Source organism: Gossypium raimondii, chromosome 6, assembly GCF_025698545.1.
Source record: "Gossypium raimondii isolate GPD5lz chromosome 6, ASM2569854v1, whole genome shotgun sequence".
Taxonomy (NCBI): Eukaryota; Viridiplantae; Streptophyta; class Magnoliopsida; order Malvales; family Malvaceae; genus Gossypium; species Gossypium raimondii.
Window position 1 is genome coordinate 51226509 of NC_068570.1, and position 27669 is coordinate 51254177.

Consider the following 27669-nt stretch of genomic DNA (forward strand, 5'->3'; position numbering starts at 1 on the left):
TAGGTTTGGAAAATTAAATTTATAATACGGGTAATGAACACAAGATTATACAAGCAGACACAGAGTGTCGTATGTTCTTACATTATTAATATACAGGGAACCACTGCTCGACATATGCTCCTGAGAAAATCGGATCACAACAACGTTGAATTACTTGGTTACACTCTTGGCCACTGTGGACTAACTACCTGCAACAGCCATTAAAAACAATCAGAATCTATCATATATGTTCAACTTAAAGATCTATAATTGTTAATGTAAGGATATTCCTGGTGCTTGCTATGAGTTATTTGTCCCTTTAAATATTGTCTTCACAGTTTTGTCCAAAAAGAATAGCATTGTCGAGGTATTGTTCGTTTCGAAGATTTGAAAACTGTCCTCACTGTTTTGTTCTACAGGGAAGGGTGATTCTTGCTTTAAAAATCCTTATTTCATCAATGTGGAATCATGTTTTCCCCTCAACAATAATCACCATTAAAACTTATTCAGCTACGTAGATCCTAATCGTTTGAAATCCCTCGGCAGCTCAAAGTCCTGGGTCATATCATCCATCTCAACAACAATTCACTCACCTCAAGTGTGCTAAAAACTAACCGCATTCGGCTAGCAACAACTGAAGGCTCTTCTGCACGTCCGGCCACTGCCATTTGCTCGAGCTGGAGAGTTTTCACAGGAAGCCTATGGCAAAAACAACAATCCATCTTTCAGTCGCTACTGTTTAAATATATCGAAACAGCAGATTCTAGGATAATCAAAGAAATAACAGCATTTCTTTCTTTTAAAACAATGCATAAAAGATCAAAGTCTAACATTTTAAAAAAATGGTGGTTAGGTTTTTTTTTTTCAATCAGCATTGCCAAAAGCATATCTCACCATGCCATTCCTCTTATGAAGTATGCATTCGCTATGAGAGCGCAAAAGCCTTTCCATTGATGCAAGACATCATCTGATACTGGTGGTGTAGATGACCATCGGACTATAGTTGGTTGTGGTGTACACAATATGGTAATGAATATAATGCTCAGCCATAAAATACACTCATTAACCTGCATAGTGAGAAAGAATGTTTTCCTTCAGCAAAAATATAGGGTCGGTTTAGTTTTTTCATGTACTTGGAGGGCTCTTAGAGGATTATATCACAAACCAATATAAAAAAAATGTGTTGGATTAGGTGTCAGATGCAAATACTTATTCAGAAATGAAGAGTTGAAGCAACATAGGTTTATAGTGCTTCAGAGAAATGAATGTACCGCAGCTAAGTTATGGAATATCGCTTGTAAAACTAAAGGATCTCTAGAACAAAAGTAAGAGCTAAAATATGTAAGATCATCGCTGACCTCCTCTGCACAAATCTTGGATTTTACACTGGTGCTTCCGCCATAACTATGCATTACATCGATTTCAATACCGGATTCCTTCATGGCAATCAGTTCTTTCCGCAATCCTTCATCAGTGCAGCCCAATGCATATGCATTCACCCCAGCACTAATGAACTCCTGAGATACAACATCAGTCCAATAGTATTACATGAAGAAAGGCTAACATATATGGGTAAAATCGTTTGAACAAAGAGCAGATCAAGCAAGCAAGCAAATCAATGAATATACTTTTAGGTTGTCACCTCCTCCACGATCGATGACATTCCTGTACCGCCTAAACAAGCTGATTGCTATATTTCGCGACGATTTATACTCATCATCGGATGAAGCAGAACCATGTGATTGACACTACAGTTAAAAAAATCATAGTCCAAACATGAAAACACTCAATTTTATTTCTAAAAGACAAAGTAAAATGGAAGAGTTCAGGTTCAATAAAATCCTAACCAGCCATCTCTTTGGAGCAACTCGATGTGGTACAAGATAGGTTGTAAGCTTACTGGAATCTTTCCATGAAGGCAATGAACTACGAATATGAACTACATTATTAGAGTGAATCCCTGGTAAGCTATGGTGAATTGCAGGCTTTGAAACAGAAGGTAGTTTAGAATGAAGAAGAGTATTGCCCAGAAATGTCTGGGTTTGGTTGATTGTTCCCGGAGGATTTCCCACCAACATCATGGAACCATCCTACGTTTATAGCCTTCAAATGAGGAAATAAAACAAGAACAAATAAGATGATTGCAAATTAAGAGGAATTTTATAACTTGGAGAAAAAAAACCCATCTCATCATCGCTAAGCGATTATTTTCTTTCTTGATTAAGGCGCTTAGAAAAATTAAATTGAAACCAAAGAGAGGATACAGATGATCAAAAAAGCGTGTTTATTAAACTGAAAAGAAAAGAAAATCAATATATTACCTTGGAGGATTTTGTGTTGGAGAGAAGGGTTGAAATTAAGAATATTTGAAGAAAACGTAAAAAGGAAGAATCTTGGAAATGGGCTAAAGCTTAACCCCACTTGTTATTTGAATGGTTCCCAGAGATTCAGTTGTTTGAAGGAAATTTAAAACGAAATTTTAAAAGCAATTTACGTGAATTATTTGGAGTCCTCAAATACCAAGATTTTTATTGCCTAGAGATGCACGTCAAGACCCAGAACTTATTAATTTGTCACAAGCAACCAAATATAGCGACGTTCCCCCTATCCGCCGTCGTTTTTGGGAATCATCATCATACTCATGCCTATCCCATGAATCTTTTCTTCAAACAAACATGTTTGTGCATAATCTGACTAGACCTCATTCTCAATGAGATTTAAGGGCTTCTTTGGACGGGTATTTATCACTATTGCGGTGTATAATATTTAATTTCACCGTCACTACTGTTTTTACACTAATCACAGATAAAACGCTCTGCCCATCCAAAAAAGACTTCCATCATTGATGAAAAGCTTGCTATCACTTGAATAAGACTGCATAAATTCCTTGATTTATTGCGGTTCTACCTGTTTAGACATTCCAAGTCACTTAGACAGAGTAAGAGATAAAACCTCGATAAAAGAAAATGCCAAGCCATTATGAAACTTTGCCAGGTTTCAATCTTTCCCTTTCTTACTGATATATAAAATTCATTGTCATTATTCGAGAAATTGGAATTGAACAGAATACAAGCAATAAACAACAGCATGTTCATGTAATGTCATGTCAGTTAAAAGAGAAACAGGGCATTGGCATTTGATTGCAGATGAAACAACGCAGGAAAACTGAGGAGCTGAAAGCGCAAATTCCATCTTAGGATGGCTTGTAATATTTTGTGGGTACAAAAGGCATTTTTGTGACAACTCCATCATAGGCCTTTCCTCTTACCAAAATCTTAGCTTTGGTGCCTGCCTTGTGTAATCCAGATTTCACATATCCCATTGCTATGTTCTTCTTCAGGCAGGGGCTAAATCCTCCGCTGGTGATTTCACCAATGTTGTTCCCTTTCTCGTCCTGAATCTCACTGTGAGATCTTGGAGGTGGGCCAGTGGAGGTGAAGCCGACTCTCCTGATCGACGGACCCTCTGCCAGTTGTTTCAGGATTACCTCAGCTCCTAAGAATCCACCTTCTGCTCTTCTCCTCTTCCCTATGGCCCATGTCAGTCCAGCTTCGACTGGTGAAATGTGTTGTTCCATGTCATTGCCATATAAACATAGGCCAGCTTCGAGTCGGAGACTGTCTCGAGCTCCAAGTCCTGTCAACCTTACCTTTCCTTCCGATTTCTCCAAGATTGCTTTGGCAAGATCCAGAGCATTTTCTGAAGGAACTGAGATTTCAAACCCATCCTCACCGGTGTACCTGAAAAATAGATAGATAAGAGACAACTTTATCAGTTATCCTCCATAGCATCCCAAGATATGATAACATTCAACCTGCCAACCAAACCAGTACTCTTGGAATATGAAGGAAACAAAATTGAAGATTACCCTGTCCGAGTGAGAAAACATGTTGCACCGTTGATATCCAATATTCGGAATTCCCCAAAATATAACTTACTCAAATCATCCTTTGTCAGGTGTTGAAGAACAGGGGCAGCAAGAGGACCCTGTAATAGAAAAATATGTTTCAAAACTGTTCAAATGCTACAGGAAAGTCATTTCTGCACAAACCTGCAAATCTGTGCTAGTTACCAAATTATTCAAGAATAAATGGAGAACATTTGTGTGGACTACAACTCAAGAAAGTATGAAAAGTATGCATGTTTGGCTCAACAATCACTGGCAAATTGCATGGAAGCAAAACAAATGAATCCGTAACTAGAATCAAATATGGAGACCTATAAATGGAAAGGGTGTAGTGATTAACCTGGAGAGCTAGAAGAGATCTCTCATCATGGATGTGCCATGAGACATCACCACCTTTGGCCTTGAATGCTTTCATATGCTCTTCAATGTGAGCCAGATCCTTATCCCTGCAACCTGCATTCACAACTAGGTATATGTGATCATCTTTCACTTTGGTAATCACGGAATCATCGATTGCCCCTCCTTTCTCATTTGTAAAAACAGTTAGAGTTCCAGTTCCGGGGGCAAGGCCAGCTACATCAGCAATGACGAGCTTTTCAAGGAATGAAACAGAGTCCTTTCCCTTAAGGCTCAGCCCACACATATGGGATACATCAAACATGCCACCATTCACCCTGCAATTCACAGTAGAGTCCATGATCGAGTCCTTGTACTGAATGGGCATGCTCCATCCCGCGAATGGGACCATCTTCCCACCATGAGCAACATGGAAATCATAAAGAACAGTTTTCTTCAGATCTGCCTCTGAAGCAAAGTACCGACGTGCTACAGCCTTCTTGTCAGCCTCTGAAAGACGACGAATAATCGATTGCCCAAGTTGCCAAAGACTTCCCCTCATCTTCTAAAGTTGAAATATCTGATGAAGAGTAAATTCTCAGAAACAAGACAATATTGTACTACTAAGAACAGCATTCACTTGCCACTACAAAGATTTTTAGGAGCATTCAAATTTAAAGGGGAGAAGTGATTTTTAACAGCATTGAGCCTATATGGGGTTAAACAACACATCCATTTATTGAAAATATTTATTGGCTTCTAAATCATAAGCATAATGCCATAATCTAACGAATCCATTCAATCTTAATGTTACAATCCAACACCATATTCCCAAGCAAAGCATCAAAGGCATTTCCTGACAGATGATAACCCAATACGATCTAAAATCAGCACTGAAGTATCCAATAGAGACATTTCACCAAATAATCCGACCATCCGACAATACAATGAAAACCACGACATTATACCACAGTTTTTGAGATGCAAATGATCAAAACTGAAAAGGGTATTTAGCAAATCAAGAAAAGAAACCAATGCTATCAAGTTATCGAGATCCCAATCCCGTTTATCACAGAATCACAAAGACAACGTCAAGCTACAAATGCAGTCACAGAAAAAGAATAAGAGAGAGAAAAGGCTTACACAGAACCCTTGTTTGCGTTCTTCAAAAAGAGAGCAAATCAGAGAGCACAAAAGAGCATTCTTCTGCCAACTCTGGGCCAAAAGATGAAAGTAAAAAAGGATAGCCTTTTATATATGCGCCAAAGAAATTAGATATAAAAATATTATTTTGGGTATTTAAAAAAAAAATGAGGAAAGTGGTTGGTAGCACAGGAGTGAGTGGAGGAGGGGGTTTCTCTGCCAAATCCAAAAAAAAAAAACCAAATCTTCAGCGAGTGGTGCTTAGAGGGCTTTAGAGCTATTTCATCACTTCCCAAATCCTCGTCTCCTTTCTCTGCATGTCTTACTCAACTTCATCTAACGGCTGTCATGACAAGGAATCTAAGGCATGTTGCTGATTTTGTCCGAGGTTAAAATTGTCTGTCTCTGTTACAGTGCCAACAAGGTCTAATGTAACTGGTCTGTAATTGAACTGAGTTTAGAAACGAATACATTGGATTAGTGTCTCAGATAGGGGGGACCCATGCAGTTGAGAGATCACTATAGTATGGAGACACTAATCTACCACAAAAAAGGAATGAAATGGGGAGTTGGTGAGATCTGTGTTGGCGGGGTCAACTATTAGCTGTTAACAAATGTTTTTAACCCAAGCCATTCTTGGTTGGTTGGTGGCTCTGATTTCTTTAAATCGAAAAATTCATGTGATTGTTTTACTAATCAACAGTTTCATTGAAATTGGTAAGTACTTTGTTTGTCCCTAAAGAAAATGTGTTCCTTTTTATAAAGAAGAGTTCACCTTCAACTATTTGGAAGAATGACTCCATTGCTTGTTTTCTCCATTTAACTAGAATGATATCAATAAAAAGCGAAGGAATGCTTTATTCTGGAGCAGATGATCGACCAGCATAGGCCTTTTAACAGATACAATGGGAAAATGTTATGGCACACCAAGAAAATGCAAATATAAGAGCCCTGGAAATCTCAGTTGCTATTTATTCTACACCCAAGAAAATGTGTGCCATATCCAGGCTATAAATAGACTGTTGTTTATATGGTTTCCTTATACATCAAGCAGCAGTCTCCGTGGATCCTCCACGACATCTTTAATGCGACGCAAGAAGAATACTGCTTCCCTTCCATCAATCAGTCGATGGTCATATGTCAGTGCAATGTACATCATTGGCCTTGGAACAACTTCTCCACTGACAACCATTGGACGGCTAACTATGGAGTGCATTCCCAGAATAGCCGACTTACAAAGAAAAAACAAACAACTGTTAGTAAAAAGAGAACATGGAAGAAAGATATCGGATCTAGCATATTTATTGTGAATGCAAAGCCATGAATGTCTGGTAAAAAATGCATTAAACATGGATAATCGGCTTATTTCCCAGAAAACAAAGCTTCACTTGTTATACATTACAAGTTCATCCGAATGAGACATGGGGGAGAGGAGGGGGAGGAGTAAATTGACTGTAAAGCATCTCACCTGAGGGGGATTAATAATTGGAGTACTTAAGAGGCTTCCATAAACTCCACCATTGGATATTGTGAATGAGCCCCCAGCCATCTCATCAATTGATAAAGACCCATCATTTGCCTTCTTAGCAAGGATGTTTATTCCTTTCTCGATTTCAGCAAAGTTCATTCTGTCAGCATTTCGGATTACTGGAACTACAAGGCCCTGGAAAAAAGTCAGCGAAAGCAACGCAATTTCAGATATAGATGGAGAACTGGAAACCAAAACACAGTTGAGGACTTTAGCACATTTATGATGAAAAAGGTGGTGCAGTGTGCAGGCAGAGAATATGAAAAGCAATGATAAATAGAAATAAGAGTATTCCTTAACATATCTTAATTTGCTAGACTAGGAAAACAAAAGAAAAACTAAATGACAAAATTTAGAGATCATAAGGAGCATCCACTCCCGAGATCTCAATGATGATACAACAATTGACAAAATCTCAACTATGCAACATCTTAAAGAATACCTCCACTCAGCAAAGTGGGAAGTTCAGATAAAGAGTGGCGAGCAAACAACCAATCGCATTTGCATTAGTACATACAGATGTAAATAACAGAAAATGGTGTACTTTGGAATCTAGCTACTATTTTTATCTGAAAACACAAGCACAAAATGGCATCAATTAGCAATGACACATCAAATTAGAATGGAAGTGAATGATCCCAAGGCATATATTACAACCTCTAGCAATCTAGCCCCAGTTTGACCTTTAAGGTGAATGCTAAGTAAACCATGAATCTACAAACTCAAAGTTCTTATTAGTTTGTATAGAATTCAACTTTCACAATAATCATTTCCTTAAAGAAGTATTTCTTTTACCATATTTAAGGCTTCAGATGCCCCAAAGAAGCTAGATATTATCTTCAGATGGAACTTTGAAGGAATAAATGGTGTCTGATAACTACATTGCCAAATCACTTCACATAGAGTGAGAGAAACTGACAGACCTTCGGAGTACCAACAGCAATACTGATATCAATGTAATCTCTATATATTATGTCATCCCCATCAATTACAGCATTGACAATTGGTTGATTCTGAAGAGCGCTAACAGCTGCCTGAATGGAGATAAGACATTTTAAATGAAGATTGTATATTTATACACAGACACAAATGCACATGCATCTTTAGGTTTTGGTGAGTGTTACCTTTACAAATCCCGACATAAGTCCTAACTTTACTCCATGTTTCTTGAAAAAAGCATCCTTATAGTCAGAACGGAGCTTCATCAAACTGGTCCTGGAATTGTAGGTCAAAGGAGAGGGGAAAATATGCAAAACTAAGTCATTACCGGCTTAAAATTACATGAGAAACTTGTGAATGTATAATATCACAATAAGAGATGTGTATCCATTTTGAAACATGACCAAAAGATTAGTCTAAGCCAAACAGCATAGATTCTATGTCTTGGTGAATCATAAGGACTGAAAGAACAAAAAGTTAGCAACAGAGAAGAACAGCAATTCACATTCTACGACATTACTATAAGAAGGGGTGGCAGTTACATATCAACTTCATTGAATGTTGTCAACATTGCGAAAGTGTTTTGAGAGTCCTTCAAACGTGTTGCAACACGTTTTCTAAGTCTAGTCATAGGTACCTGAAATTACATAAATCACATGTTATATTAACAACAAAATTTCCTTTTGATGATATGTACCATAGACAGCAAAAAGAAACGGTTAGCAAACATTCTATGCTTATCTAAAGAAGTATATATGTAAAAAAAAAAAAAAAAAGCCCTATGATACTTACTCTTCTCTCCCTCTCTTTAGGAGGAAGTTGAGGTTCCTTGGCTGAAGGTTTGGGAGGAGGCAGAGAAGGTGCTGTAGGCTTTTCTTTGCTGGGTGGAGTTTCTGCTTTAGGCTTCTTAGTCTCTACTTTCTTTGCTTTTGCAGGACAGGGCTCAGAGGCTTCCTTGCTAGGCTTGTCTTCTGATGGAGCAACATGAGTTACACCGCCAGATTTTGAAATGACAGCTATCTTCGTACCTGGCTCCACAGTGTCACCTACTTTGGCTACCAGCTGAAAATAGATAACCATTAGTTTAAGATCATACCAAGTATTAAGTTTTCCGAAAAAATGGACAAGCTTGTGATCTATCTGATATTTACCTGTTCAATTACACCAGCTTCAGGACTACTCACATCAATCGTCACCTATTCATATCATATAAGGGGTAAAAGTCTTATTTATTCAGAATAGATAAGGAAAATAATGTTTGCAGTTAATGCAAACTGTGAAATATCTTTTTTTTTTTTTGGGGGGGGGGGGTCATAACCAGGGTATTCACCACCGGCAGCAGTGACTAATCCCCTCACTATGGGTGCTCTCCGAAAAGGCAAACGGCTGGTCATGAAATGTGCTTCATTCCCATGAGCAGGGATTGAACCCCCGACCACATGGTTAAGGGATGAGGTGAGCAACCACCACAACACAGCTATGTAACGTCAAAACTAAGGGTATAGATGATTAGAAAAAATGTCACCTAGCTAAAAAGTACCTTATCAGTTTCTATTTGTGCAATTGGCTCATCTACTTCTACACGATCACCAGGATCTGCTCCCAAATCACAAAATATAAGATGAATTAGTGCTTTAACATGCATCATCCAAGATGCCTAAGTTTCATTTAAAAAACAATTTGTGCATAATTTGCATCCTTTGAAACAAAATATAGTGTCATGATGAAAAGAAAAATGAAAAAGGAAGTTCAATAGTAGCCACTTGCACAACATACGCTTCAAAAAACTTGCTAGAGTTCCATCAGTGATGGATTCCCCCATGAAAGGAACAACAGCATCAACAAGTTCACCTTCATAGCCAAGAAAGGGCATTTGAGTTTAGGATCAGAACATAAACTGATTTTTGAAAAGAAGAAAAAGAAAATCATGAAGGAATTACGAGAATACGTTACCACTATCAGCAGAAAATGACCTAGTGTGGACAAATATTGGAGGATATCTTTGAACAAATAAAATAACGTCCCTGTAAATTACAGAAAATTTTGGAGGAAAAATATGATAAGACTTGAAACAAAAGGACAAAATTTGATATGGTAGGAGATAATCAGTGTTTATTTTATTAATTTATTACAAGTTACTTCATGCATGCGTGTGTTTACTTCTAATATTTCATAGGGAAACTTCTTTCCAGTCAGTTTAAAATCTATGGAGAGGAAGCAAACTTCAACTTAAACTATCATAAACAAAAATGGAAATTGTTTCAACATACAAAACCCAGTGATAAATAGAGAAAGAAGATATGACAAACAAACCTTAGAGGCCTTGAGCCAACTGGAAACCCTGAAAACACATGAACCCATATAAATGAAAGGAGCATGGATACATATTTGGTTTTTCCTTTTACAAGGAAAAGGATGGATGTTGTTTAATTTCCAATTACCTAGAGAACCCACAATCCCTGCAACTTGTGATGTCCCTTTTCTAGAAACTAAAGTCTTTGCATAGGCCTATAAAAGCATAAACAAATACTAAATAAAGAAGAAGCCATAAATAGAAATGATTTGATAGCAGATTCAAGCATGGTAATGTGAAACAAATCATACAAATCAACAATGTTTGAATTGAAGCTTGACCTCATTTGAGGAAGAACTGTAACAACGTGAAGGTCGAGCATTTCGAAATGATTGGCCCAAAACCTGAAACCACCAGTAAACACAAAATTTTAATAAAAATATAAGTACCGAATAGATATAAAAATAGAAAATCGCAGAGAATATTAGTAGTTGAATAAAGAGAGAAAGAAAGTAAATAAAAACTAACTGAAGAAGAAGAAACTCTTCGCCTTGAAACAGCCCACATAGCTTCCTTCTTTTATTATAACCCCTAAACAACAAAAAACAAAATTACAAGTAGCAATCAAATGGTGGATTTATTGTGTACAAAAAAGAACAATAAAAAGGGAAAGTGACCCAAAGTATGAAACCTGTGTTTAAGAATGTAGGAGAAAGGAAAAGGGTTTGGGTCAAAGCTTCTCGAAAAGTAAAGACTGAAGAGAGGGACGATACCCAGACCGAAAGAGAGCGGTACCGGTTTAAGAAGTATCATTTTAAGGCCACTTTATTCCATTGTTAATCCAACTGATATTTCCATTTTTAACTTGAATTTTTGTTAACTTTCCCCCATAGATCAATGATTAATAAGTTGTTTTCTTTTTTTGATAAAGCACTCCAAATGGCTCTTTCCTTTTCTTTTTTCTGTTCAATAAAAAATGGCCATCACTGGAGGTTGGAAATTCATTTCTTTAATGGAAAGACAATAATGATGAATCATTGGTCCTGAAACGAGTTAGATATTCAGATATAATACTACAAGTAGAACATGAACATGGGAGTGGGAGACCATATTACATTTTCCCCCACATATATCTAAGTAAGAATTGTACATATTCAATCAAATCGGTAAAAGTTATTATTCTTTACTGAAAAATAATAATTAACTCAGAGCAAGTAAAACAATTTGGTGTTTATATATAAGATATAACAACAATTTTAACACTTAAGTTTTAAGCATTTATTTAAATGGATTTTTACTCTTTTATTTAAAAATTTTAGAACTTTTTATGATTTTTACTTTTTAATATTTAATTTTTAAAAGGTCTAATTGATTTGTTAAAAATTATTACTAAGGTCTTTTTATCCTTTGACCTTAATAGTTTCAAATTTTACTAATTTACTTCCAATAAAATAGTAGGGTCAAATTGAATAAATGTATAAAGGTTGAGAGCTAAATTTATTATTATACATTATATATAAAACCAAATTCTAACGAAAGGGTTATTTTACTCACCCATCTAACATATTGGACTAATTTGCTTATTTTTTAGTAGAGGGGATAAAATGCAATCCATGATATAGTACAAAATGTTTTGTGGTACTTTTACCCATATAAATCACACACACATATAAATATGTATTATATATTAGGGTAAACTACTTAGTTGTTCACCAAACTTTTTTCATTTTGGTCACTCAAATAAATCCTTTAAATTTCGTCACTACCGTTAGAGAAATTTTACGTTTTAGTCACTCGACTATCAACTCCATCACAACATTTGAGTTAGCACACCACATCATCATTTTTCTATTATTGTCTATCACTGTCACTATTCATCTTATTTTTTCCTTAACTGTCACACCTCGAAACATTAAATTAAGGTTGGAATAGTAATTTTGGGGATTTATTTGAAAAGTTTATAAATTGAGATGGTTCTTGTAGAAATAAGAAGAAATGACAGACTGGTTGTGAAAAGGTTGTATTTCAACATTGGTTTCGTTGAGTTTAAACTAGGAATATTTTTAGTGGGAGACATGATGATTATGAACATGTACACTTGGCTATTGAGTTTGGGATCGGTGAAGGAAATGCGTGAGTAGTATATAAGGGAAAGATGTTATTCTCCGAGGGGTTCCTTCATTTTTCCGTTCTTCTTCATCTTTTTCATTGGTCTGGTTTGATTAAGATGAGTTTATCTTCTTATAAACACATCTGGTCACCTACTAGATGCATCTATCAATACCATAAAATATCTAAATGATCCACATGATGGATGAATGGGCCCACATATCTCACTTTGAATACGTTCCAGAAATGCAGGAAATTCAATTCCAAGTTTAGCTAATGATGGCTTAATAATCAATCTACCTTGAAAACAAGTAACACAAGAGAAATCTTTGAATTTAAGAATCTTCTGGTTCTTTAATGGGTGTCCAATTGAATTTTCAATTACACTAATATGTGTATAATATAAATCTGATGAAAAAATAGATAGTCTTTCCAAAACATATTTCTTTCTACATTCAACATTCGTAACATATAGATATTCAATATTTTTCTCATTGATAGTCTTAATATGATATCCATTAAGGCGAATATCTTTAAAACTCAATAAATTTCTTTGAGACTTAGTGAAAAATAAAACATTATCAATGACAAATTAAGTAACATATATATGTGTATATATATATATCCAACAATTTCATGACAACCGATATATATATATATACATACTCACTATTCACAAGGACTCGAACGATTATATACTCATCAACCACCTTAAAACAATGTTCATAAACTTATCCATTTCATATAAACAAAAGTATATATATTTATACCCAATGCATAGAATCACTTAATTTAAGCAGATTCTTTGGCACTTCACCGATAGGCTTATAGTTTAATTAGGTTCAAGACTTAGCCTCGCTAGGCTTGTAGCTTCGATTAGATTCAAGCACTTAGCACGCTAGACATATAGTCCGATTCAATTCATAGGCATTTAGCACGCTAGAGCGTATAGTCCGATTCAATTCACCAGGCACTTAGCACGCTAGCGTGAGTCCGAATAATTTCACGGCAATAAATCCGATAGTCATTTCTCCATTGAAATTGAATTATATTCAATTCTGCGTAACTGACATGCACTTAAAACATACTTGCATAATTCACAACAATAATTTCAGTCCAAAGAGCTGTAATTCATGTTCGAACTATATTGTATATAAATCCATACATAAAAATTCAGCTCAAAATTTATAACCTATATATTTAAACCACATAGGTACATGAATTTCAAACACCAAAATCCACTCAATAACTTCATGATTCAACCTAACAAATTTATGTATATAACTTTATATCTAATTTCAATACAATAACTTATACATATGCGTATATACATATTCGAATCTAACATATACATATATAATTTCATACTTAAATATATTCAAGACTTATTCATGAGTACACATGTATATTACAACTCGTGTACATATATATACACATTCATACCTTTAACCAAGTCTAAGGCTTTATACATGTATATGCTTATATATATATATTGAACCTTATGTTTACATATATATTATATATATAAATACCTTTGATTAAAAACAAGTATTTATACATATATATATTTTCGAACATGATACATATATATATTTATATCATTCATACTTAAACAAAATTCAATCCATATACTTTCAATTTCAGCTCACCAAATTACTATAGATATACATGCATATATACTGATTTAATAACCTCAAATTGCTAATAGGCTTACCTCGGATATCAGCGGACACGATCGACTATTTGATTACTTTCGTTTTTCCCCGATCCAAATTCGTTTTCTTCGTTTCTTGATCTAAACATAATCAAATTTAACCTTTTTATTCATCAAAACATTCAATTAAGTTCAAATATACATACATGGGAAAATTACCATTTTTCCCCTAACATTTTGCACTTTTTTCAATTTAGTCCTTTTTGCACAAAACACAAAATACACAAAATTTGCCCATACCACACAAGAGCCGAATATTCATGGTTCTCATACAAGTCCACACATTGCATTTATTTCACACTTTAGTCCCTCAAAAATTTATTTTCACAATTTAACCCTAAATACTCAAATTCATCAAAAATCCCAAGACAAAACATGTTAATCTAAGACATATCTTTCATTATTCATCATCAAACATCACAAAACACAAATATTCATCAATGACATAACTCAAAATATTCATCAAAATCAGAAATTCAAGCCTGGGTCGAGTAGTATTCAAAGCAACGATATCAAAAACGTAAAAATCATCAAAAACCGAAGCAAAAACATACCTTAATTAGACCTAGAGATAGCCGAACCTTGTTGTTCTCTTTTCTTTTCTTTTTCTTTTCTATATTCGGCCAAGATGAAGAACATGGCATTTAAAATTTGTTATATTAAACATATATTAGCCTTATTTTTAATTTACTATATTAACCTTTGCATATATATATATATAACATATATAATAAGGTTACATTAGTCCTTTGCCACCCACTAACATACATAGTGGACTAATTGCATAATAAAACCTCTAAATTATAAAGACAACAACAATTAGGTGCTTTTATAATTAACCCCTAAATTTTCATTTTACGCGATTAAGCCCTTTTATTAAATCGGACACTTAAACGACGAAATTAACACACGAAAATTTCACACAATCAAATGCACAAAAAATAAACACACAAAATAGTATTAATAATATTTTTCTAATTCGGATTTGTGGTCCCGAAACCACTATTCCGATTAGGGTAAAAAACCGGGTTGTTACAACTCTCCTCCCTTAGGGATTTTCGTCCCCGAAAATCTTACCGGTGAATAGGTTTGGATAACGCTCTTTCATTGTATCTTCTGACTCCCAAGTTGCTTCTTCAACCCCATGTTTATGCCACAACACTTTAACTAACAGAATTTTCTTATTTCGTAATTCTTTGATCTCACGAGCCAGAATGCTAATCGGTTCTTCCTCATATGTCATATCAGAGTTAATTTCAATCTCCGTCGGACTAATCACATGTGAAGGATCAGATCGGTATCTACGGAGCATCGAAACATGGAATACGTTATGAATCTTTTCTAACTCAGGCGGTAACATCAATCTATAAGTAACCGATCCAACTCGCTCTATAATCTCATACGGTCCAATGAATCTCGGACTCAATTTGCCTTTACGACCAAATTTGAGTATTTTCTTCCACGGTGAGACTTTTAAAAACACTTTATCCCCGATCTGAAATTCTATATCCTTTCTTTTCAAATCCGCATAAGATTTTCGACGATCCGATCTTGATTTCGGATCGTCCGAATCACTTTCACTTTACATTCGGTCTCTTTAATCAAATCAACCCGTGTGTCTTATTTTCTTGAGCTCGGTCAAATACAGTGGTGTACGACATTTACGACCGTACAAAGCCTCATAAGGTGCCATTTTGATACTAGATTGAAAGCTATTATTATAAGCAAATTCAATCAAAGGTAAGTATCGTTCCCACGTACCTTCAAACTCGAGAATGCAACATCTCAACATATCCTCAAGTATCTGAATGATTCGTTCGGATTGACCATCTGTCTGCGGATGGAAAGCTGTGCTAAAATGTAGTTTCGTACCTAAAACATCTTGTAGTTTCTTCCAAAATCGTGATGTAAGTCTCGGATCTCTGTCTGAAACAATAGAAATAGGTACACCATGCAACCTCACAATTTGTGAAATATACAATTCCGCAAGTTTATCGGCGAAAAATCATCTGAATCGGAATAAAGTGTGTCGATTTTATCAACCTATCAACAATAACCCAGATTGCATCTTTCTTGCTCGGTGTCAACGGTAAACCGGATACAAAATCCATCGTGACTCGATCCCATTTCCATTCAGGTATCATGATCGGCTGAAGCAACCCAGATGGTACCTGATGCTCGACTTTAACTTGCTGACAAATTAAACATTTCGAAACAAAGTTAGAAATGTCTCGTTTCATACCTTGCCACCAATAGTGCTGTTTCAGATCGTTATACATTTTCGTGCTACCCGGATGAACAAAAAATCGACTACTATGAGCTTCCTTCAAAATCATCTGAATTAACTCTGAATTTTTCAGAACACATAATCGGTTTCTATATCTCAAACAATCCTCAGCATCAACTAAAAACTCCGAATGAACATTTAAGTCACACTGAGCTCATTTTGCACTTAAATCATTATCGACTTTCTGAGCTTCACAAATCTGTTGAACAAATAACGGTTTTGCTTTCAACTCAGCTACTATCGCACCATCATCAGACATAACCATATGTGCGTTCATTGCACGCAAAGCAAACAGTGATTATCGACTTAAGGCATCAGCAACAACATTAGCCTTTCCCGGATGATAGTCAATCACAAGCTTATAACACCCCTAACCCGTATCCGTCGCTGAATTAGGGTTACGAGGCATTACCGAACAAATACAACCATTTTTTAAAACCAACTGATCACAAACATGAAAATTAAATCATTTTCGCATAGCTATTTATAATTTACAATCAACATCTAACCAACATCATACTCAAACCTATACATGCCATAAGATCAAGTTCAAATATTTAACAAAATACCAAAAGGGGTCGAAAGTGTGATAGACTATGCTGATGATCCCCGAGCTCGTAACGCGTCTCCAAAATCTATAAAAACAAATGGACAAAAACAATCAAAGTAAGCCTTTATAGCTTAGTAAGTCTATAGCATATCTAAAATACATATAAAAGAATCATATAATTCTTAAAATAAATTTATTGAAATCACAATTATCAATTATAATTACTAATCGAACATTGCTATATTAAGTCATCTTGTTTAAATCTAAAAGGATGTGTATTTATCTAATACACATGAGCGGACAAATGTATATACATTATATGCATATAATCAATTTACTAACATAATCATTAACGCATGTCTTGATTTCTATAGTACTTATTGTTCGTACTTCATCGGATCCATTTAAATATAATTGTTCAAATACATATACCAAAAGCATAATAATTTTATACTTGATCAACTATAAGTGCCGAATGCACATATACACCTATACCCACCTATGCCGAATGCATACATATATACACATATATATATCCAACAATTTCATGTCAACCGATATATATATATATATACATACTCACTATTCACAAGGACTCGAACGATTATATACTCATCAACCACCTTAAAACAATGTTCATAAACTTATCCATTTCATATAAACAAAAGTATATATATTTATACCCAATGCATAGAATCACTTAATGTAAACAGATTCACTGGCACTTCACCGATAGGCTTATAGTTTAATTGAGTTCAAGCACTTAGCACCGCTAGGCTTGTAGCTTTGATTCAGTTCACCGACACTTAGCACGCTAGAGCGTATAGTCCGATTCAATTCACCGGCATTTAGCACGCTAGAGCGTATAGTCCGATTCAATTCAGGCACTTAGCACGCTAGGCGTATAGTCCGAATAATTTCACTGGCAATAAATCCGATAGTCATTTCTCCGTTGAAATTGAATTATATTCAATTCTGCGTAACAGACATGCACTTAAAACATACTTGCATAATTCACAACAATAATTTCAGTCCAAAGAGCTGTAATACATGTTCGAACTATATTGTATATAAATCCATACATAAAAATTCAGCTCAAAATTTATAACCTATATCTTTAAACCACATAGGTATATGAATTTCAAACACCAAAATCCAGCTCAATAACTTCATGATTCAACCTAACAAATTTATGTATATAACTTTATATCTAATTTCAATACAATAACTTATACATATACGTATATACATATTGAATCTAACATATACATATATAATTTCATACTTAAATATATTCAAGGTTTATTCATGAGTATACATGTATATTACAACTCAGCGTGTACATATATATACACATTCATACCTTTAACCAAGTCTAAGGCTTTATACATGTATATGCTTATATATATATATTAGGACCTTATGTTTACATATATATTATACATATAAATACCTTTGATTAAAAACAAGTATTTATACATATATATATTTTCGAACATGATAGATATATATATTTATATCATTCATACTTAAATAAAATTCAATCCATATACTTTCAATTTCAGCTCACAAAATTACTATAGATATACATGCATATATACTGATTTAATAACCTCAAATTGCTAATAGACTTACCTCGGATATCAGCGGACACGATCGACTATTCGATTACTTTCGTTTTTCCCCGATCCAAATTCGTTTTCTTCGTTTCTTGATCTAAACATAATCAAATTTAACCTTTTTATTCATCAAAACATTCAATTAAGTTCAAAAATACATAAATGGGAAAATTACCATTTTGTCCCAAACCTTTTGCACTTTTTGCAATTTAGTCCTTTTAGCACAAAACACAAAATACACAAAATTTGCCCATACCACACAAGAGTCGAATATTCATGGTTCTCATACAAGTCCACACATTGCATTTATTTCACACTTTAGTCCCTCAAAAATTTATTTTCACCCTAAATACTCAAATTCATCAAAAATCCCAAGACAAAACATGTTAATCTAAAACATATCTTTCATTATTCATCATCAAACATCACAAATACAAATATTCATCAATGGCATAACTCAAAATATTCATCAAAATCAGAAATTCAAGCATGGGTCGGGTAGTATTCAAAGCAACGATATCAAAAACGTAAAAATCATCAAAAACCGAAGCAAAAACATACCTTAATTAGACCTAGAGATAGCCGAACCTTGTTGTTCTCTTTTCTTTTCTTTTTCTTTTCTATATTCGGCCAAGATGAAGAACATGGCATTTAAAATTTGTTATATTAAACATATATTAGCCTTATTTTTAATTTACTATATTAACCTTTACATATATATTTATAACATATATAATAAGGTTACATTAGTCCTTTGCCACCCACTAACTTACATAGTGGACTAATTGCATAATAAAACCTCTAAATTATAAAGACAACAACAATTAGGTGCTTTTATAATTAACCCCTAAATTTTCATTTTACGCGATTAAGCCCTTTTATTAAATCGGACACTTAAACGACGAAATTAAAACACGAAAATTTCACACAATCAAATGCACACAAAATAAACACACAAATTAATATTAATAATATTTTTCTAATTCGGATTTGTGGTCCCAAAACCACTATTCCGATTAGGGTCAAAAACCGGGTTGTTACAACTCTCCCCCCTTAGGGATTTTCGTCCCCGAAAATCTTACCGGTGAATAGGTTTGGATAACGCTCTTTCATTGTATCTTCTGACTCCCAAGTTGCTTCTTCAACCCCATGTTTATGCCACAACACTTTAACTAACGGAATTTTCTTATTTCGTAATTCTTTGATCTCACGAGCCAGAATGCTAATCGGTTCTTCCTCATATGTCATATCAGAGTTAATTTCAATCTCCGTCGGACTAATCACATGTGAAGGATCAGATCGGTATCTACGGAGCATCGAAACATGGAATACGTTATGAGTCTTTTCTAACTCAGGCGGTAACATCAATCTATAAGCAACCGATCCAACTCGCTCTATAATCTCATACGGTCCAATGAATCTCGGACTCAATTTGCCTTTACGACCAAATCTGAGTATTTTCTTCCACGGTGAGACTTTTAAAAACACTTTATCCCCGATCTGAAATTCTATATCCTTTCTTTTCAAATCCGCATAAGATTTACGACGATCCGATCTTGATTTTGATATCTCGAATCACTTTCACTTTCATTGGTCTCTTTAATCAAATCAACCCGTGTATCTTATTTTTACTGAGCTCGATCCAATACAGTGGTGTACGACATTTACGACCGTACAAAGCCTCATAAGGTGCCATTTTGATACTAGATTGAAAGCTATTATTATAAGCAAATTCAATCAAAGGTAAGTATCGTTCCCACGTACCTTCAAACTCGAGAATGCAACATCTCAACATATCCTCAAGTATCTGAATGATTCGTTCGGATTGACCATCTGTCTGCGGATGGAAAGCTGTGCTAAAATGTAGTTTCGTACCTAAAACATCTTGTAGTTTCTTCCAAAATCGCGATGTAAATCTCGGATCTCTGTCTGAAACAATAGAAATAGGTACACCATGCAACCTCACAATTTGTGAAATATACAATTCCGCAAGTTTATCGAGCGAAAAATCTGTACGAATCGGAATAAAGTGTGTCGATTTTGTCAACCTATCAACAATAACCCAGATTGCATCTTTCTTGCTCGGTGTCAAAGGTAAACCGGATACAAAATCCATCGTGACTCGATCCCATGTCCATTCAGGTATCATGATCGGCTGAAGCAACCCAGATGGTACCTGATGCTCGGCTTTAACTTGCTGACAAATTAAACATTTCGAAACAAAGTCAGAAATGTCTCGTTTCATACCTTGCCACCAATAGTGCTGTTTCAGATCGTTATACATTTTCGTGCTACCCGGATGAACAGAAAATCGACTACTATGAGCTTCCTTCAAAATCATCTGAATTAACTCTGAATTTTTTGGAACACATAATCGGTTTCTAAATCTCAAACAATCCTCAGCATCAACTAAAAACTCCGAATCAACATTTAAGTCTGCGAGCTCGTTTTGCACTTAAATCATTATCGACTTTCTGAGCTTCACAAATCTGTTGAACAAATAACGGTTTTGCTTTCAACTCAGCTACTATCGCACCATCATCAGACATAACCATATGTGCGTTCATTGCACGCAAAGCAAACAGTGATTTTCGACTTAAGGCATCAGCAACAACATTAGCCTTTCCCAGATGATAGTCAATCACAAGCTCGTAATCTTTCAGCAATTCTAACCATCGACGTTGTCTCAAATTCAGATCTTTCTGAGTCCTCAAATATTTCAGGCTTTTGTGATCGGAATAAACATGACATCTTTCGCCAAACAGATAGTGACGCCATATTTTTAACGCAAATACAATAGTGGCCAATTCCAAATCATGAGTCGGATAGTTCTTTTCATGCGGCTTTAACTGTCTCGAGGCATAGGCTACAACTTTGCCTTCCTGCATCAAAACACAGCCCAAACCATTTAAAGATGCATCACTATAGATAACAAACTCTTTATCCGATTTGGGTTGAACTAGGACTGGAGCTTCAGTCAAAAGAACTTTCAACTGATCAAAGCTTTTCTGACACTTTTCTGACCACTCGAACTTAACGTCTTTTTGTAGTAGCTTTGTCATCGGGGTCGCAATCATAGAGAACCCTTTCACGAACCGTCTATAATAACCAGCGAGCCCCAGAAAGCTTCGAACTTCAGAGACATTTCTCGGAGGTTTCCAATCAAGTATAGCTGAAATTTTACTTGGATCAACCCGAATACCCGATGCTGACACAACATGGCCCAGAAAACTAACTTCACGTAACTAAAACTCGCATTTACTGAACTTTGCATACAACTATTTATCTCGCAAAGTTTGTAACACAAGTCTCAGATGTTCAGCATGCTCGGTTTCATCACGAGAGTAGATCAAAATATCATTTATAAATACTACCACAAACCGATCCAGATACTGTCTAAAAATCCGATTCATCAAATCCATGAAAACAGCAGGTGCATTAGTAAGTCCAAAAGGCATAACCAAGAACTCATAATGTCCGTACCTCATTCAGAAAGCAGTCTTTGGCACATCAGAGTCTTTAACTCGCAACTGATAGTAGCCTGATCTCAGATCTATCTTCGAAAACACAGTAACCCCTTTCAACTGATCGAACAAATCATCAATCCGTGGTAACAGATACTTATTCTTTATAGTCACCTTATTGAGTTACCGGTAATCAATGCACATTCTCATCGTTCCGTCTTTCTTTTTCACAAATAGAACTGGTGCACCCCAAGGAGAGAAACTCGGTCGTGCAAAACCTTTATCAGTCAACTCTTGCAACTGTACTTTCAATTCTTTTAATTCGGTCGGTGCCATACGGTACGGAGCTATCGAAATTGGAGTTTTCCCTGGTACTAACTCAATGCCAAACTCTACCTCTCGAATAGGTGGCAAACCCGGTAATTCTTTGGGAAACACGTCTGAATACTCACACACTACTGGCACAGATTCAATCTTCTTTTCGGTCACTTTACTATCAAGAAAAAATGCAAGGTAAGCTTCACAACCTTTTCTCACATACTTACGAGCCGACATCGAGGATATTATTCTTTGGTAAACCATTCAGATCATTAGATTCAATCCGAATAATCTCATCATTCTGACACCGTAGATCAATAGTTTTCCGTTTGCAGTTTACTATAGCATCATGCAGAGTTAACCAATCCATACCCAGAATTATATCAAACTCGTCGAATGGTAGCAACATCAAATCAACCGGAAAACATAAATCTCAAATCATCAACGGACAATTCTTGCACACTTTGTCAACCAAAACACACCGGCCCAGGAGGTTCGATACTTTAATTACAAACTCAGTAGACTCAACAGGCAAAGTCTTACTGAATACTAAAGTCTCACACACATAAGAATGAGTCGAACCAAGATCAATCAATGCAATAACATTAGTATCATAAAGAGTGAAAGTACCAGTAATAACATCTGGAGAAGAAGCCTCCTCCCGAGCACGGATGGCATATGCTCTGGCAGGTGCACGAGCCTCAGATCGAACTGCCGTGTCCTTTGTTCCTCTCTGACTGCCACTTACATTACTCAATTGCCTCGGCGGTCTACCTCGTACTGGCACATTACTCGGTCTGGTATTCTGCATAGTGTTTTGCTCAGCTACCATCGGACACTCTCGAATGAAATGATCCTTTGAACCGCACTTAAAGCAAGACCGATCATGTAATCTGCAATCTCCAGGATGCCATTTCCCACAATGCTTGCACTCTGATCTATTTTGTCGAACACTACCAACGCTAGCAACTGAAGTAGCTCGTGAACTCACAGGGGGTCGATCTCGATCATACTTAGGAAACCCTGCAGTAGCTTTAGATCGGCTATGATCCTCTCTGGATTTCCTTGAGGTCGACTGGAATGATTTACTGAATGATCTTTTACGAGAATCTCGAGCTTCATAGTCAGCTTTCCTCTTCTCTTTCCCGAGCTCCTCAGCTTTACAAGCTTGTTCAACAAGTACTACGAACTCTTTTATCTCAAGTATACCAACTCTTCATTCAGCCCATCTTCAAATCTTTTACACATGATAGCTTCAGTCGAAATACATTCTCGAGCATATCTACTGAGTCTCACAAATTTTTGCTGATATTCTGTCACTGTCATACGACCCTGTTTCAATTCAAGAAATTCCTTACGCTTCTGATCAATGAATCTCTGGCTGATGTATTTCTTACGGAACTCAATCTGAAAGAATTCCCAGGTCACTCACTCTTTCGGAACCACCGATACTAGTGTATTCCACCGGTGATATCACGGTGTCCGTAGCAAAGATATGGCACATTTCAAGCACTCATCGGGGTGCAAGATAACTCATCAAACACTCGAATAGTATTATCAAGCGATTTCATTTCGCTCAGCATCATCATCATCAGTAGCTCTGAACTCTTCGGCCCCGTGTTTTCGAATTTTGTCAACAGGAGGCTTAAGTAATCTCATCGGATCACTTACTTGAGGTTTAACAGGAATCGAAGTTGGATTAGTCGGGGGTGGAGGTTGTTGTGCAACCGGATTAGTTCGGACATATTGAGTAAACCAGTCATTCATCATTTGGTAGAAGGCTTGTTTAGCCTCTCCCTCCCGGTTACTCGAGGTCGGTCGAGAACCTACCGGCTCTGTCCCTTGTGCGGGAGCAGGCGCTATACTCTCAACATCATCGGCTACGGCTCGAGCGGGATCCATTACTATACGAAAACACATTTTTAGACATCAGCAGTCATCACACTATCTCGGTATAAAAATATGACATGTATACCCAGACTCATACATGCTACGTTAGTCCAAGAATCGACTAAACCGTAGCTCTGATACCAATAAAATGTAACACCTCTAACCCGTATTCGTCGCCGAATTAGGGTACGAGACATTACCGAACAAATACAACTATTTTTTAAAACCAACTGATCACAAACATGAAAATTAAATCATTTTCGCATAGCTATTTATAATTTACAATCAACATCTAACCAACATCGTACTCAAACCTATACATGCCATAAGATCAAGTTCAAATATTTAACAAAATACCAAAAGGGGTCGAAAGTGTGATAGACTATGCTGATGATCCCCGAGCTCATGTAGCGTCTCCAAAATCTATAAAACAAATGGACAAAAACAATCAAAGTAAGTTTTATAGCTTAGTAAGTCTATAGCATATCTAAAATACATATAAAAGAATCATATAATTCTTAAAATAAATTTATTGAAATCACAATTATCAATTATAATTACTAATCGAACATTGCTATATTAAGTCATCTTGTTTAAATCTAAAAGGATGTGTATTTATCTAATACACATGAGCGGACAAATGTATATACATTATATGCATATAATCAATTTACTAACATAATCATTAACGCATATCTTGATTTCTATAGTACTTATTGTTCGCACTTCATCGGTTCCATTTAAATATAATTGTTCAAATACATATACCAAAAGCATAATAATTTTATACTTGATCAACTATAAGGGCGAATGCACATATACACCTATACCCACCTATGTCGAATGCATACATATATACATATATATATATCCAACAATTTCATGACAACCGATATATATATATACATACTCACTATTCACAAGGACTCGAACGATTATATACTCATCAACCACCTTAAAACAATGTTCATAAACTTATCCATTTCATATAAACAAAAGTATATATATTTATACCCAATGCATAGAATCACTTAATTTAAGCAGATTCACGGCACTTCACGATAGGCTTATAGTTTAATTAGGTTCATAGGCACTTAGCACGCTAGGCTTGTAGCTTTGATTCAGTTCAAGGCACTTAGCACGCTAGCGTATAGTCCGATTCAATTCACCGGCATTTAGCACGCTAGGCGTATAGTCCGATTCAATTCACCGGCACTTAGCACGCTAGGCGTATAGTCCGAATAATTTCACGGCAATAAATCCGATAGTCATTTCTCCGTTGAAATTGAATTATATTCAATTCTGCGTAATGACATGTACTTAAAACATACTTGCATAATTCACAACAATAATTTCAGTCAAAGAGTCAGTAATTCATATTGAACTATATATGTATATAAATCCATACATAAAAATTCAGCTCAAAATTTATAACCTATATCTTTAAACCACATAGGTACATGAATTTCAAACACCAAAATCCACTCAATAACTTCATGATTCAACCTAACAAATTTATGTATATAACTTTATATCTAATTTCAATACAATAACTTATACATATGCGTATATACATATTGAATCTAACATATACATATATAATTTCATACTTAAATATATTCAAGACTTATTCATGAGTATACATGTATATTACAACTCAGCGTGTACATATATATACACATTCATACCTTTAACCAAGTCCAAGGCTCTATACATGTATATGCTATATATATATATATTTGAACCTTATGTTTACATATATATTATATATATAAATACCTTTGATTAAAAACAAGTTTTTATACATATATATATTTTCGAACATGATACATATATATATATTTATATCATTCATACTTAAACAAAATTCAATCCATATACTTTCAATTTTAGCTCACCAAATTACTATAGATATACATGCATATATACTGATTTAATAACCTCAAATTGCTAATAGACTTACCTCGGATATCAGCGGACACGATCGACTATTCGATTACTTTCGTTTTTCCCCGATCCAAATTCGTTTTCTTCGTTTCTTGATCTAAACATAATCAAATTTAACCTTTTTATTCATCAAAACATTCAATTAAGTTCAAAAATACATAAATGGGAAAATTACCATTTTGCCCCTAACCTTTTGCACTTTTTGCAATTTAGTCCTTTTTGCACAAAACACAAAATACACAAAAGTTGCCCATACCACACAAGAGCCGAATATTCATGGTTCTCATACAAGTCCACACATTGCATTTATTTCACACTTTAGTCCCTCAAAAATTTATTTTCACAATTTAACCCTAAATACTCAAATTCATCAAAAATCCCAAGACAAAACATGTTAATCTAAGACATATCTTTCATTATTCATCATCAAACATCACAAAACACAAATATTCATCAATGGCATAACTCAAAATATTCATCAAAATCAGAAATTCAAGCATGGGTCGGGTAGTATTCAAAGCAACAATATCAAAAACGTAAAAATCATCAAAAACCGAAGCAAAAACATACCTTAATTAAACCTAGAGATAGCCGAACCTTGTTGTTCTCTTTTCTTTTCTTTTCTTTTTCTTTTCTATATTCGGCCAAGATGAAGAACATGGCATTTAAAATTTGCTATATTAAACATATATTAGCCTTATTTTTAATTTACTATATTAACCTTTACATATATATATATAACATATATAATAAGGTTACATTAGTCCGTTGCCACCCACTAACTTACATAGTGGACTAATTGCATAATAAAACCTCTAAATTATAAAGACAACAACAATTAGGTGCTTTTATAATTAACCCCTAAATTTTTATTTTACGCGATTAAGCCCTTTTATTAAATCAGACATTTAAACGACGAAATTAAAACACGAAAATTTCACACAATCAAATGCACACGAAATAAACACACAAAATAATATTAATAATATTTTTCTAATTCGGATTTGTGGTCTCGAAACCACTATTCCGATTAGGGTCAAAAACCGGGTTGTTACAGATTGAGTATTAATGTTTGCATAATCTAGTTGTTTTAGTCAATTGATTGATTTCTAAATGGTTAATTAGGTTCCGGGTAGTCTCTGCATTACTTTTCCGGTAAAGCGAGACCAGGTGCATACCAAAAACCTTAATTTTACGAGTTTCAATCGCTGAAAATGGTGGCTGTCAACTCCACATAGCCAAGCACACAAGTGTATGTCCAGGTTGTGTGAGCCACACGACTGTGTGGGTGGTCGTGTAACTCACTGTTCATCGATTTGGAGACACAGGGCAAGGCATGTAAGTGTATATCTAGGGCGTGTGTGGCCATATTAGTGCAGGGTTCACACAGGCAAAGGACACGGGCATGTGTCTAGGCTGTGTAACTCACTGTTTGTAACCTAGGACCATACGGTCAAGTAGACGGGCGTGTGTCCAAGCCGTGTGAGTTACACAGGCATGGACACGGTCGATTGTACAGGCCGTGTAACTATCTATTTATGTTTTAAAACTACACGGGTAGAGGACATGTGTGGCATATAAATAGGGCTCAAAACCTATTTTTGAGGTGAAGAGTGTTGCTTAAGACTGATATTATTTCCCCAGTG

General features: G+C 35.3%; 3 protein-coding genes across 4 annotated transcripts; all 3 read right to left on the reverse strand.

Moving 5' to 3' along the window:
• Window positions 1–4: 4 nt before the first annotated feature.
• On the reverse strand, window positions 5–2484 carry LOC105772641 (uncharacterized). 2 transcript variants are annotated; one of them, XM_052632514.1, is made up of 7 exons: window positions 2301–2484; window positions 1827–2082; window positions 1608–1727; window positions 1338–1496; window positions 874–1046; window positions 595–678; window positions 5–188 (listed from the first exon to the last, which is right to left on the reverse strand). In XM_052632514.1, the coding sequence occupies exons 2-7, from the start codon at window positions 2058–2060 to the stop codon at window positions 185–187; spliced, it is 774 nt and encodes a 257-aa protein (XP_052488474.1). In that variant the 5' UTR covers window positions 2061–2082; window positions 2301–2484; the 3' UTR covers window positions 5–184. The 2 variants fall into 2 exon arrangements, with proteins under 2 accessions (XP_052488474.1, XP_012449490.1); XM_012594036.2 differs by having other exon boundaries at window positions 573–678; window positions 2301–2481.
• A 472-nt stretch (window positions 2485–2956) lies between these two features.
• LOC105772643 (aminomethyltransferase, mitochondrial) lies at window positions 2957–5534 on the reverse strand. The gene is made up of 4 exons (XM_012594038.2): window positions 5366–5534; window positions 4227–4802; window positions 3848–3966; window positions 2957–3719 (listed from the first exon to the last, which is right to left on the reverse strand). Exons 2-4 carry the CDS (start codon window positions 4782–4784, stop codon window positions 3173–3175), a joined length of 1224 nt encoding a protein of 407 aa, XP_012449492.1. The 5' UTR covers window positions 4785–4802; window positions 5366–5534; the 3' UTR covers window positions 2957–3172.
• A 665-nt stretch (window positions 5535–6199) lies between these two features.
• Window positions 6200–11122, reverse strand: LOC105772642 (dihydrolipoyllysine-residue succinyltransferase component of 2-oxoglutarate dehydrogenase complex 2, mitochondrial). The gene is made up of 15 exons (XM_012594037.2): window positions 10817–11122; window positions 10654–10716; window positions 10467–10529; window positions 10274–10340; window positions 10146–10173; window positions 9786–9856; window positions 9609–9683; window positions 9373–9428; window positions 8984–9028; window positions 8625–8894; window positions 8375–8469; window positions 8018–8108; window positions 7817–7927; window positions 6834–7028; window positions 6200–6596 (listed from the first exon to the last, which is right to left on the reverse strand). The coding sequence occupies exons 2-15, from the start codon at window positions 10690–10692 to the stop codon at window positions 6405–6407; spliced, it is 1398 nt and encodes a 465-aa protein (XP_012449491.1). The 5' UTR covers window positions 10693–10716; window positions 10817–11122; the 3' UTR covers window positions 6200–6404.
• Between the last annotated feature and the right edge of the window lie 16547 nt (window positions 11123–27669).

What these genes read in the sequence shown, in the direction of transcription:
- LOC105772641 (XM_012594036.2), bottom strand. Translation starts at nt 2,060, where the DNA reads ATGATGTTGGTGGGAAATCCTCCGGGAACAATCAACCAAACCCAGACA. An exon ending in CCAAGATTTGTGCAGAGGAG is followed by an intron (nt 1,047 to 1,337) that starts GTCAGCGATGAT and finishes CTCACTATGCAG; the next exon opens with GTTAATGAGTGTATTTTATG. An exon ending in TAGTTTTTAGCACACTTGAG is followed by an intron (nt 189 to 572) that starts GTGAGTGAATTG and finishes TGGCTGTTGCAG; the next exon opens with GTAGTTAGTCCACAGTGGCC.
- LOC105772642 (XM_012594037.2), bottom strand. Translation starts at nt 10,692, where the DNA reads ATGTGGGCTGTTTCAAGGCGAAGAGTTTCTTCTTCTTCA. An exon ending in CTAAAGAGAGGGAGAGAAGA is followed by an intron (nt 8,470 to 8,624) that starts GTAAGTATCATA and finishes ATGTAATTTCAG; the next exon opens with GTACCTATGACTAGACTTAG. An exon ending in TTGCTGTTGGTACTCCGAAG is followed by an intron (nt 7,029 to 7,816) that starts GTCTGTCAGTTT and finishes ACTTTTTTCCAG; the next exon opens with GGCCTTGTAGTTCCAGTAAT.
- LOC105772643 (XM_012594038.2), bottom strand. Translation starts at nt 4,784, where the DNA reads ATGAGGGGAAGTCTTTGGCAACTTGGGCAATCGATTATTCGTCGTCTT. An exon ending in GATCTCTTCTAGCTCTCCAG is followed by an intron (nt 3,967 to 4,226) that starts GTTAATCACTAC and finishes TTTCTATTACAG; the next exon opens with GGTCCTCTTGCTGCCCCTGT. An exon ending in TGTTTTCTCACTCGGACAGG is followed by an intron (nt 3,720 to 3,847) that starts GTAATCTTCAAT and finishes TCTATTTTTCAG; the next exon opens with GTACACCGGTGAGGATGGGT.